General features: G+C 39.3%; 1 protein-coding gene across 8 annotated transcripts in view; it reads right to left on the reverse strand.

The window, feature by feature from the left end:
- ctnnd2b (catenin (cadherin-associated protein), delta 2b) overlaps positions 1-13149 on the reverse strand; it is a 202819-nt gene that overhangs the window by 157050 nt on the left and 32620 nt on the right. For all 8 annotated transcript variants that reach the window (XM_028472673.1, XM_028472678.1, XM_028472677.1 and 5 more), the window contains exon 2: positions 1153-1289. In XM_028472673.1, coding sequence (XP_028328474.1) covers positions 1153-1284 — 132 coding nt within the window. In that variant the 5' untranslated portion in view covers positions 1285-1289. The remainder of the gene's footprint in view (positions 1-1152; positions 1290-13149) is intronic.

Raw genomic sequence — 13149 nt, forward strand, 5'->3', positions numbered from 1 at the left:
CAGTCAAATATTTGCTAGAGTGAAAGTCCTAAAGTTACTGTAAATGAGTTGCTTTTATGGGTACTTGTCCTTTTTTGAGTATACTTCTAAATAAGTAATTTTACTTGTTTTTAAGTATGTTTTAAAATACGTAATTTGATACATTTATACACCCAACCATACAGAGTAAATTATTTAAAAAATTGGTACCTTAAACCACAACACTGTAGTGATTTCAGGTCAGCAGTTTATAAAGGCATATTGAACATAATACATATGTTCTTAGTCGTGCCATTTCTTATCAACGCCTAGCCACTTTCTTCAGTTCTGGTTGGGGTTTCTACCTATTATGTTGTTACCCACATGGCACATTTGGCATTTAGAGTTCATAAATGTAGCTATACTTAGAGTCTGAGAATTTTTTTTAAATTTTGAATCGAATTCATTGGTTTTATTTAATGTTAAAAATAATTCTACATTTTTCAAACCTCATATTTTATACAGATGCCTTTGAGGAAACTAAATTAAGTTCCAAATGTGCAAGATTTTGTCTCCTCCTTTTTAAGTTCATACATGAGATGTTTACTGTATGAAAGGGAACCGTGGCAAAATGTATTACCAAAAAAAAATGTGGGGGGTGAAAGTAACCAGTAACTTTTACTTTGAGTACTGTTCACTGGTAATTGAGCTACTTTTTACTTGTAGTTGAGTATTTTATGTATGACTTACTTGTACTTGTGTACAATTTTAATCAAGTAACAGTACTGTCACCCCGAAAACAAGGGGAATCCAAGTGTCCTGGTCTTGGCCTTGTTTCACACACCCTATTTCTGACAAAGCTGCTCAGACTTTGACAAAATGTGGGGGAATGATGCATCCCACCACATTAGGGTATTTTGAAAATTACACTGAGCAGCTGTAGCCCCCGGCTCTCTGCTAACAGATCAAAATGTGGCGACACGTTTCTGACACATTAGCTCAGATGGGCACTCCATCAAACTGTTTATTGTTTACTGGCGCCGCGTTTCGCCCTGAGAGGGCCAAAGGAATTATCCTTACAACTCTCTAGTGTTCATATTTCATTACTGTGACAACCCTTCAAATGTGTTACATGCACATACACACACACGCACGCACACACACACTCGTAAATAACAAACACGGGCTTCTAACCTGTTCTTTAACAGAGGCGAGGATGGCGGAGGTGGTTTCAGACTCGGAGCCATCTCCGTTGGAGGCGTTAAGGACGGGGCTCAACATGGTGGCAGCGCTGGCAGTGTCCAAGGCCACCTGAGGTACTGGCATACCTCCTGGAAAACAAGAGAACCAGGAACTCTTATTATTTTCACTTAGTTTAATTGATTTCAGTTTTTTGCAATTTTTATTAAATATAAGGAAAGTTAATGGAACATGAGACAAGTAGCAACATAACCCATCCATTTTCACAATATGTTATTTCATATTTTCCATCTAAAATACAGCAAAGTCATGTCAGTTATCCTGACGCCCTTAGCTCTTTATGAACAATGCAAAACGTAAATCCTAGACCTGTAGCTAGAGGGTTCCTGGAGGAGTCACCAATTAATCCCTAGGAGTTTTCTGACACACTAAAGGAGCACCTTTGGCCAGTTGAAATTTTTCTCTGATACATAATAAAAATGACACACAGCCTTGCTCCAGTCAAATCTTTTTTACTGGCATACCTCCGGGAAAACAAGAGAACCAGGAACTCTTATTATTTTTTGCTTAGTTTAGTTTAATTCGGTTTTATTTTTTTCATTAAACATACAGAAAATAGATGGAACTTATGACACCGTACCAACATTTTCACATCATCCATTTTCACGATATACAACGTTGTCATGTCAGTTAGCTCTTTATGAAGAATACAAAAAGTAAAACCACAGTTTCCTACTCTTGGCTGATGAAACATTAAAATATAGAGATGCAGAGTAGACCTGTGGCTGGAGGGTTCCTGGACGAGCCCCCAGATAATCCCTAGCCGCTTCACTGCAACTGCCCACTGGAAAATTTCTAAAGTTTTCTGATAAACTAAAGGAGCATCTTTGGCCTGTGGAAATTTACAGAATAAAAATGACGCATAACATTGATCCACAGTCAAATCTTTGTCACTGGCATACCTCCTGGAAAACAAGAACCAGGAACTTCAAACATAAGGAAAATAGATGGAATTTATGACATACCAACATAATCCAACCATTACACAATCCACACCAAAAACAAAAACATGTCTTAATGATTAAGTTACTGTATCTAGATTTTCCAGCCAGACTTAAATATACTACATCTTCTGTTGAAATTAAGCAGCAAGTAAAAACAAACGTTTAAATTACAGAAGTATGAAATGTCCGCCATTGTGGAAACAGAAGCAGCAGGAGGACCATAAATGTACCTTTATCAGTTACATCATTCCGAAACTTCCAACAGGATGAAAATGAGCTGCATTGTAAACATGTGTTCAAGTGTTATGGGCTCGAGTAAAAAAAAAAAAAAAAAAAACACAAAGTGCACATCTGGTGCGCTACAGATGCAGCTCGAGTCGTTTGTACCTGGGGTCATATATTGCAACAAGAGTAAATAACTTCTCCCACAATGAGCAGTGAACTCCATAAGACACAAACATACGCTCCTTTGGAGACAGAAATAGCTGCTTTCACAATGGATGTCAACAATCACAAAGTATTTTACGTTTGGCCATGTAACACCAACCTGAGAGTAAAAAATAGGAAGGAAAAAAAAAACTTTCATTTTGTATTTTCATCGGTTAAAAAAAAACTGAAAAGACCCAAACAGAAAAACAATGTTAGATGACATTTTACGGTCTGTTGCGTTAAACTTCCTCCAACTCATCTGCTTAAAAAAACTGCTTTATTGTTTAAAAGCAAGGAGCAAGAGACTGAAGGAAGGATGACTTGGACGTGCAAATGAAATATTTTAACCGATGGGTTACCAAGAGCTGCCTCATTTTCCCATCCACATTAAGTGAAAATAAATAAAAAAATAGAAAAAAGAGCAATCAGAGAGCACAAACTTTCGCCAAGCACCAAAAACCCTCTTTGCCAGATATTGGCAGTTATCTGGATCAGTGATTCTGATCATAATACCATGATTATTCACACTTTAAAGCAGGGGTGTAAAATGTAGCTGCAACAAACGATTATTTTCATAATCGATTGATCAGTCAATAAATCAATCAATTAATCGGATTAAAAAAACACCACATTTTTAATTTCAGCCTCTTTATTCGTCCCACTGAATCTAGTAGCAGCAGGTCACCCTAAGGTAGACTTCATTGGCTACACGTGTCCATATATCAGCAGTGTTTGTATTAGTTGCATTAGTTCCTTTAATGTCTTTTATTTTCTCTCCATGAGTTTTGTAAAACGTGTCCTTGAGGGCAGAGTGTGACCTGGATTAAAGGTACGGATCATTGTAGTGAAGCTTAATCTTCCAAACGGCTGCGCGTCACGGTCAGTGACACATTAATCGCACGACGCAACGAATCAATGATGAAATTCGTTGCCAATGCTTTTAATCATCAATTTTTATCTATTTTACCGATTCGTTGTTGCAGCCTTAGTGTCAAAGTCATTTTAGTTCAAGGGTCAAATACAGACCAGTTTGATCACAAGTATGGAAGGCATCAACAATATCTAAGTACTCAGTGATAGATACTTAAATGTCCTTATGACTGAATTATTTTTTGACCAATTTTGATTTGTTTTAAATTTGGGGATATTTAGTGGAATCATTTGAGAAAAGTTGCAGGATTTTGGAAAAGTTTAGAGTTCTTTTAACCACGACGTACAACTGATTTATTTGGTAATTTACACAATGATTCATGTTTTCTCTGTCATTTTCACTTTCTCCTGCGGGCCAATCGGATGTACTGAAGGGCCGAATTTGCCCCATGGGCCTTAGTGTCTGACACATGTGCTTTAAAGCCAAGGGAGAAATGTCCATACCTGTGAATAACGATACTGTCAGTCCAAATGTATGGGCACCCCCATTTTTTAGTCAAATGCACAATCCGGATCCGATCCAGATGAAAATCCGTGGAGTAATTGAGGAACCAACCCGACATAAGTCAGTTTTCATAAAGATTCGTCAATTACAAACCAATAACACTCTATTTTTCCATTTTTTAAAACAGATCCAGAATCAGTATATTGATCCGCATCCCCTCCAAAATCTAATGGAATCTTCGATGGCATAAGGTCTACCTTTGGTTGAAATTTTGTCAAAATCCATTTAGTACTTTGGACATAATCCTGTTAACAGACAAATAAACTAATAAACTGCTAGTGAACATATGACTTCCATAACTCTAAAGTATTCCATGAAGGATTTTTCCTCCCACATTCATAAAGAAGAATAAAAAAAAAAAAACACTTTTCTAACCATAATAACTACAAACGAGTTTGACGATGCAGATTTACTTGAACATTTCTTTTCCTCACACTCCTCCTGGTTTTTAAAGTCCTTGCATTGCATCAGAGTGGCTGGCACAGAAAGTCGCACAAACACGCTCCGTGCTGGATGCCATGTGTCATCCTGTATTTGACCGAGCATAGGAGGACACAGGCCTCACATGTGGCGTGTAATCCTGATGTAGCACAGAGCCGGTGTAACGGCTGCATCAGGCAGCTTTCCTCTCTGATGAAAGGCTTGTCGGAATAACTGTGTGCACACAAAACACACATACACAAACACACACACTGGCAGCTGGGAACACAAACCCCAAGTATTGAAGTTTAACAAGAGGAAAAGCTTTTGTTGGGACCGCAGGAGGAAGATTTAGAGGTGGATGAAAAACTGAATTGGGATCAAGGAATCAGGAAGAAAGACAACACTTCACTTGACGTTTTATACATAAGGCTGACATTACACCGTCATTATTTGTCATTAGTCATTACCCTAATTTAACCTCATCCCTAACCTTATGCTGCGTTCACACTGGATGCGTCACAAAATATCCATACGTCCAGATCATATACAAAGTCAATGGATAAATGCGTCCTAGATGCGAAATCTTTCCAGAGCGTTGGCCGTGCGAGCGCGCTCCCGATTTTACGCATATTAGCAAGAGTCGAAAATATTGAACTTCTGCGACTGTTTCGCATGATGAAAGCCAATCAGAGTCTTTGTTGACAATGACGTCAGGCCGTCAACACGGACACCGGTCTGTTCACCCATGGAGTAGAAGCTGTGTGTGACCACTTGGAGCTGTATGACACGGCCTTTATGACCAGGACCGGACTGAGAAGGATTTGGCGTGAAGGAGAATCAGCGAGGTGGTGGTAGTAGCAGGTAAAAGTTCTCTCTGTAGTTTTCATCTTTGAAAGTTGGCACTGAGCTAGGATAGCATTAGCCGCTGATCACACTGGCACCCACTGGTGGTTTATGTTTATGAGAGGAGAAAAAGAGCGCAGCTCCTCGCTTCAGCAGGTAGTGAAACTCACCGAGTTGGATGTGTTGCTGGCGGGTGGGGCTTCGCTTCAGATGTGCGTATAAAGCCAATGGGGACATTTTTTGATCCTCTGGACAATGCGGTACGTTTCGTGTGGCAGATGCGTCCGGTGCTGAAGAAGACGCATTCAGTGTGAACGCAGCATTAACCCTACCTACTGTAGCTCTGACCCCAACCCCAAACACGTCGTTACTCTAACCTTATCTAACCCTAACCCTTAGTTACTCTAACCCTATCCCCAACTCCTAACCCTAACCCTTTGTTGCTCTAACCCTTATTTTGTATCTTTCCTTTTAGTTTTTTTTTTCTTTTTTACTTTAAAAAAAGACTAAAAGAAATTAAAGGTGTTTTTGATAGTATAGTCATCCTGTTGCCACCGCCCTTCGTTAACCTAACCTCTAATCCCACCTAACCCCACTAGATCTCTCCACCTAACCCTAACAATGCCAACATAGCTCCAAAGGTGTCATAATTTAACAAACGACACTTAATGACAGCGTAATAACACCTTAGTCATTCTAATGACAGCGTAATAACACCTTAGTCATGCTAATGACAGCGTAATGTCAGCCTTAAGTATAAAACTTTAAGTTAAGTATCACCAGAAAAAGAGTTACAATATTTACAAAAAGTCTTTGTTTTATACGTTCTGTTTATACTGTATGTAGGATTTGTCCTAAATTTATGCTGTATCAAACTTGTCCCGTGCACCATTGCTGTTTACACCATATCCTTAAATTTCTTCCCATTTTAAATTCCTTTTTTCATTTTCTTTAAGCCCCTGGAACCATTTTCTCCTCCTTGCCTCCCCCTTTTTCTGCCCACCTCGCTTCACTTGACCTGTTTTGGTGTCTCCTCATCCTTTGAGCACATTTCTGCTTTATTAGACAGCATCCAGTGAAGGATGACAGAAAAATGAATGAAGGCAAAGGTTGCCGTTTGGAATTTTGAACCTACAATGCTCCCATGCACCTGAGCCATCGCAGCAGAGTTCCAATCTGATACAGGCGAGGATGCTCTGTGACTGCTAAACACGCTACTGCAACACTGCTGCATTCAACACATTCTATAACACGTGTGTTTGTCTCATTCCAGCCATTCTACAAAGTCTTCATCCCTATTACATTTTTTTTTTAATAATATGTTCAATACTCATGCAGCAGTAAAGTTTAGCCTCTTGGACATTTTCACACTTTTGTGGTTGTGAAAATTAATTGTTGCAAATTTAATTTATTTTGTTGGACAAGAAAAAAAACAAAACAAAACATGTAATCAATGACAAAGTAAAAACAAGTCACGGTATCAATGCACTCTGCATGCAAGGCCCATCTTTTCTGTAGCGCGAGGGTTGTTTTCAAGTAGCATGTCAATCCTCTCATTTTTTGTGATTTTACAACTGAAAGGACCCCCTCGAAAACGAGATATTCCATCTCAAGGGGTTTATCCTCCAATAAATAAATAAAACATTGTAAGAATATGTGAAAATAATTGAAAAGACATGTTTTTTTTGGTATGGGTATAGTAATATTCATATGTCTATAGGTAGCCTAAAATCTAATTATAACTTGCATATGGGTAGTATATGATATACTGTATTATTTCAATCAAATGCAATAATACAAGAAACAATATTACAATAAACAAAATATTTGATGCAGATGGCTTCCCTCCAGAAAAAAAGCCAAAAACAAAATAATAATTACATGTATTACTACATACACATACTTGTGTGTGTTTGTGTGTATATATAAGTATATATGGGTGTATGTAAATCTAAGTAGCTCATAGATAAATTGGTTATACTGGTTATAAGAGGGGTAGGATTAAATAGGTCAGACTTCATACTCCTTTTTTGAACGTGTAAATGTTTTATTTAAATCTTATTACTTTGTGTTTTTTACTTGTTTTCGAAATTAACTTGTTTTGTGACATTCCTTTTATTTTATATGCATTGTTTTAGTTGTTGCATGTTCAAAAATAAATAAATAAAATAAAAACAATATCTAGAGAACCTTTATTATATATTAAAAAAATACACAGATTTACAATTAGATTTATTGAGGTATTTTTTGGGGTATTCATTTATTGTAGAATATTCTTATATTTAAGGTTAAAATGTATGCAACATATTGGTTATAAATAAATGGCTCTTAATTTCTTTTTTCCTCTTTGCCACATCATTTGACTAGAAATTGTACAGTAAACATACTTCACAAATAAACATTACATTTTAAATTTTCAAAGAGATAGAAATACAAAACATGGGAGATCCAGATAGAGGTAAAGCATTGACATCCACTATCAATGCTTGACAGTTCAAATGTACTAAATGTGTTGTGACGTAGAGGCTATAATTTGGACAAGCCCCAAACATAACTTGGGCGCTCGTCCGGGATCTGAACCCAGTGAGAATCATACTGCCGGACATGGCAAGGGCTAGCAAAGTTGTATACTTGATTGTTTGAATTTGCAAAGCTTAAAGGCACGTTGTGTAACTTTTGGCCACTAGGGGTCCGAGACCGCTAACTTTCACTCAAGCACCCCTAGTAGCCACGAGCACCGCTGCACTGTGGCAAAAATCTACAGTCAGTCAGGCCGGCCTCCCTCGTCTGTTGATTGTGTATGCAGACAGTAGTTGACCTGTAACTTCGGGATAAGGATTGGCTCTAAGGGCTGGGTCGGTCGGGCTGGGGTGCGAAGCGGGGCTGGGCTGCGAACAACCGCTGCCGCCGTCCTCCTATGCCCGCTGCCCGAGGCCCAGCGGTTGTCAGCCTCCTTCGCCGAGGGCCGGCGCGGCGACCGTGGTCGAGGGGGACAGGGGACGGGCAACCCCTCCGCTTTGACCCCCGACAAAGGGGGCCGACTCTGGCGGTGGGGAGAAGAGTGCGGCGGTGGGGGCTGCTCTGCCAGACCATACTCCAGCCCATAGACGCAGCCCTTCTTCGCACCCTAGCCTGACCAACCCAACCTTTAGAGCCAATCCTTATCCCGAAGTTGCGGATCTGACTTCCCAACTTCCCTTACGAAAGAAGCCACGTTTAACCGAACTATCGCTATTAGTGCACCCATTAACCCAACACAAAACTACCATATTGTGCTGTTTTGGCTGCAAACAGAGGCTAAACTCATTTCATTTGTCCACAGCAATGGTGCCAGAGCAGGAAATACCCGTATGTTGTGATGTCACGTGGGAACTATGTACTGTATATCCAAGCCTGAGGTCACGTGACTGTAGTAAAGTGAAACGTTCTCCAAGCATTGTCCAGGTCACATGACCTGACCAAAGACAGTCTGTCTCTCCAAACTTACATAGTTGGTATTTCAAGAGGGAAGCCCCGCTCTGAGCATTGATACTGTCAAGCATTGTATATTGGCCTGAGGAATCATTTAAAATAACTCATATGGGTCAACTCTTTAGGTCAAAAAGTCCACGATGTGCCTATAAACACTTAAGTTTTAATCAAATGAAATAGCGCCTGTGAACCGATTTTATATGATTAATGAATACATTCTTTCACAATAAAACCACTGACCTTAGAGACGAGGATCCTTAGATTTCTTTATGCTGTGATTCAACAGAGGCTGCATGTTTTCCACTACACTGGGACAGTTTTCTTTGATCCAGCCTTCTCTGCTGTCGTATAGACTTAGCATGAGTATGACTTATACATTAATGCATGACTCACACTATCATTTTTAGGTTTTAATATAGAGAAGATGAGCCACTCGAGCATCAGCAGGACATCAGTGTGACTCAATTTCCATATTCCCCTCGTCTTTTTATAGTGACGTACATTAGTCTAAACATAGAGCTTATTCTCATTAAGTTTATGGATCATTCTTGAATTATTGTCTATTCTGGGTACTTGTACTTCTTTTAACTAATTTCTAGATCAGTAATTTTACTTGTACAGAAGTACATTTTAAAAGAAGTGAAGTAATTCAATACATTTCTACACCCAACCATTACTGAGTTAATTATTATTATTTGTTTAGCAATCAAATGCATCCCATCATAACCGCAGATTAAACGTTATGCACCATGACAAAACAGCATTGAGTGAATGGAGGTTATTTTTTTCAGTTTTAGAGTTAATAAATGTAGCTATACTTGTCGAGTCAAACTATAGATTTGAATGTGCACCTTTAGGTTAGCACAGTAAGAGAAAATAAATCAGTTCAGGAAGGAAAAATAAAAACCCTAAAAAGTCAAATTAACAAATAAAGTAAAAATGGTGGGATAAAAGTTTTTTTTTTATGATGATTTGGGCTGTAAAATGAATAAAAACACTGGGGAACCATGTTACATCTCTATGTACAGTTTTACACATATATAGTTAATTATTTAAATACGTATATCAAGCTTTCTTACAGTTTACCATTTAAAAAATATATAAATCAAGGGGTATACTGACACAAAAAGGCTCAGATGCCCACACCAAAAATATTCAAACCTATTTCTTTATTGATTAAAAAACATAATAATGTAATCAATAGATAGGAAATAAATTAGATGATCGATATTTGTTTTTAGTTTATTTTACAGCTGATACAAGACATGCGTCAAACTGACTCGTTATCATAAGAGATGCTAACAGAAAGCTAACACAAGATTAAGGTTACGTTTAAAAAGTTATTTATATCAAGCTCAGTAATTGCGATTAATTGCAATTAAACTTTAGTATTTGAGAAGGTAGTTGTAAAAAAATCATCTTAATTTAACTAATTGGAAAAAATTCTGGTCACTGTAATTGTGATTGACCATGGGTAATTTAAAATGTAATTGTAACTGAAAAATGTATTTGACCCCAACCCTGACTGCATCCATTAATATTGCAGATAAAATCCAAAACAGACGCGTTTAAGATGTTACATTGTTGCTGAGAAGCTGTACTGACATTAGGGAAACTCTGTCAGATAAGCCTTTGGGGTCCCTATGCATGAATGTTTTTCACTTGACAGCACATCCAACCCAACGCCTCTGCTTCATCACAGAACCGAATCTGGAAAAAAAACAAGGAAGCTGCCCGTGTAGGAACCCGATGTGCTCGCAAAAACAAAACCGAAGCATCGCTCTGTGGTTTTAACTGTATAGAAAGGGCATCCTGCCAAATATAGGTCAACTCAACAGACCGTGTTCAAACCCTCATCACACAACTGGCCAGTACAAAAGCAGCTTTCCCCTGAACAGCAGTCGTCGGAACTAGGTTATTGAGGCCCCCGCAACACAGCTACAGACAAGACTTTGAATATGGATTAGGCCTTAAGGCTTTATTTTACTGCAGTATAATCTTGGGGTTTTAGGTCTATATATTTCTGGGTTGTAAGGCAGGGGTATTTAGCCCTCCATTTCAAAGCATTAATCTCTGCTCCTGCTGTAACATTGTAAATGCAGCTCACCAAGCTATGATTGACATGTCTGACAGGGGGAATATTCAGCTTAATCTTTTGACCCTTTAAGCTCATCAGCCATGGTCTGAGACAGGCATGTTTTAGAAAAGACAGAATTCATCACAGATCGGCAGCCAATCGCATCCACTGTAGGAATGATATTCCTCTATTGTGTGTTTGAATAAATTACTTCCTGTACTTTGTCCTCTGTGCATACACTTGTTTACAAAAACCATTAAACCATGCGAGTGCTTGTGTATTAGTGCATCCCCCTCTGAAATGAAACTATTTGACGGGATGTCCCTGTTGGCTCATTAAAACTCACCGCAATGTTGTGCTTTGTCTGTCTTTGCCAATCCTCTCTTCGTCCTTTAGTCTCGACCCTGCGTCCACAAAATATCTATTGTCGGATTACTAAAAATCTTAGCCCGTAAACCTACTTGTATTAACAATGTAGTTTTGACTTTGTGTTCATATTCATGTCCATGGTTTTCTTTAATCGCTTTGTATAGCCGTGGGTCCATTAACTAAGTTTGTGACTGCAACTCTAGTTTATTCCACTTTGAGCTTCATACCAAATGTCAAGTGATTTGAGGGTTATATTCAGAATTCAAAAGCACTGTTCTCTGTATTCCACCATGTTCCACAATACCCCAATATATTTTTTTTCCCACCACAATCAATAATATCCATCAACAGCTCCTTTCAAACCCAGCTCATGAAAATTTGCCCACAGTTCTCTTTTTCTCCCCTCTCAGCCACTCCTTGTTTTCACTTTACCTTCTGTCTGCGACATCGCTGAACTCATTGCTAAATCCAAAATATCAACCTGCTAGTTAGACCCCCGTCCAACTATTCTTGTTAAAGCCTCTGTGTCCACTCTGGCTCCCCTCATTACACACATTATACATTCCTCATTCCACTGGAACTGTCCCTTCCTCACTAAAAACAACTGCTGTCACACCGATACTTAAATAACCCAGTTCAGATCCCAATAATGTCAATAACCTACGACCTATATCCAACCTGTCATTCCTCTGTAAATTACTCAAAAAAACCATTGCCTCACAGCTTCATACTCACCTCTCCTGAAATAATCTTTATGAACAGTTCCAGTCTGGCTTCCGCCCATGCCATAGCACTGAAACAGCCCTACTCAAAATCACCAACAATCTCCTCCTGGCTGCCGATTCTGGTCTCCTCTCCATCCTCATCCTGCTTGATGTGAGTGCGGCCTTTCATACCATTTCACACACCGCCCTCGACAGACTTCTCTCTATTGGCATCCCACGCACCGCCCCCAACTGGTTTAAATCTGCACTCAGTACATTCAACTAAAATTATTTACATCCCACCCACTCCCAGTCACTACAGGTGTTCCCCAGGGCTTTGTCCTGGGGCCCCTTCTTTTTTTATCATCTACTTACTCCCTCTCGGCCATATTTTTCACCTTACCTCATTAATTTCCATTGCTATGCAGATGACACCCAGCTCTACATCGCCACCAAGCCTAATGTCTCGCTTCCTCATTCCTCCCTTACTCATTAAAATAAAAATCATGGTTCACATCCAATTTTCTGATATTAAACAGTGATAAAACAGAAGTTTTATTAATCGATACAAAATCCACTTTAATCAAAGCTGACAGTTTCTTTATAACGATTGACAACTCCATCTCTTCCTCTCAACAGGTCAAGAGTCTGGGTGTTATCCTCGAAAGTACTCACTTCTCATATCAATATCACACGGTCTGCACACTTTCACCTCGCAATATAAACCGCCTCTGCTCATCTCACACCTCATACTGCTGCCATACTTCAGTCTGGTCACCTTCCGTCTGGATTATTAGAATTCCCTCCTGTTCGGTCTCCCCAACAAAACCCTTCATAAAGTTCAACTCGTCCAGAACTCAGCAGCTAGGATCACGACCAGGACCCCTGTTACTCACCATATCACACCCGTCCTCCAGCATCTCCACTGGTCATCCATATCACATACATAACAAAATACTTCTACTCACTTTTAAGGCCATCCACAATCTGGCTCCCCCATACCTCTCCAACCTCATCCACATTGTCACACCCTCTCGCTCACTCAGATCATCCTCTTCCATCCATCTCAGTGTCCCCTCAGCGCGCCTCATCACCATGGAGGGCAGAGATTTCAGTCGCTCTGCTGCCCAGCTCTGTAACTCACCCCCCCTTTTTTTTGTTTAAACTTACCTTCTCCCTCTGATTGACATTATTCCACTGAACTTCCATTATTGTCCACCTTATTTTTTCTTTGCT

The sequence above is a fragment of the Gouania willdenowi genome, chromosome 17 (assembly GCF_900634775.1).
Source record: "Gouania willdenowi chromosome 17, fGouWil2.1, whole genome shotgun sequence".
Lineage (NCBI taxonomy): Eukaryota > Metazoa > Chordata > Actinopteri > Blenniiformes > Gobiesocidae > Gouania > Gouania willdenowi.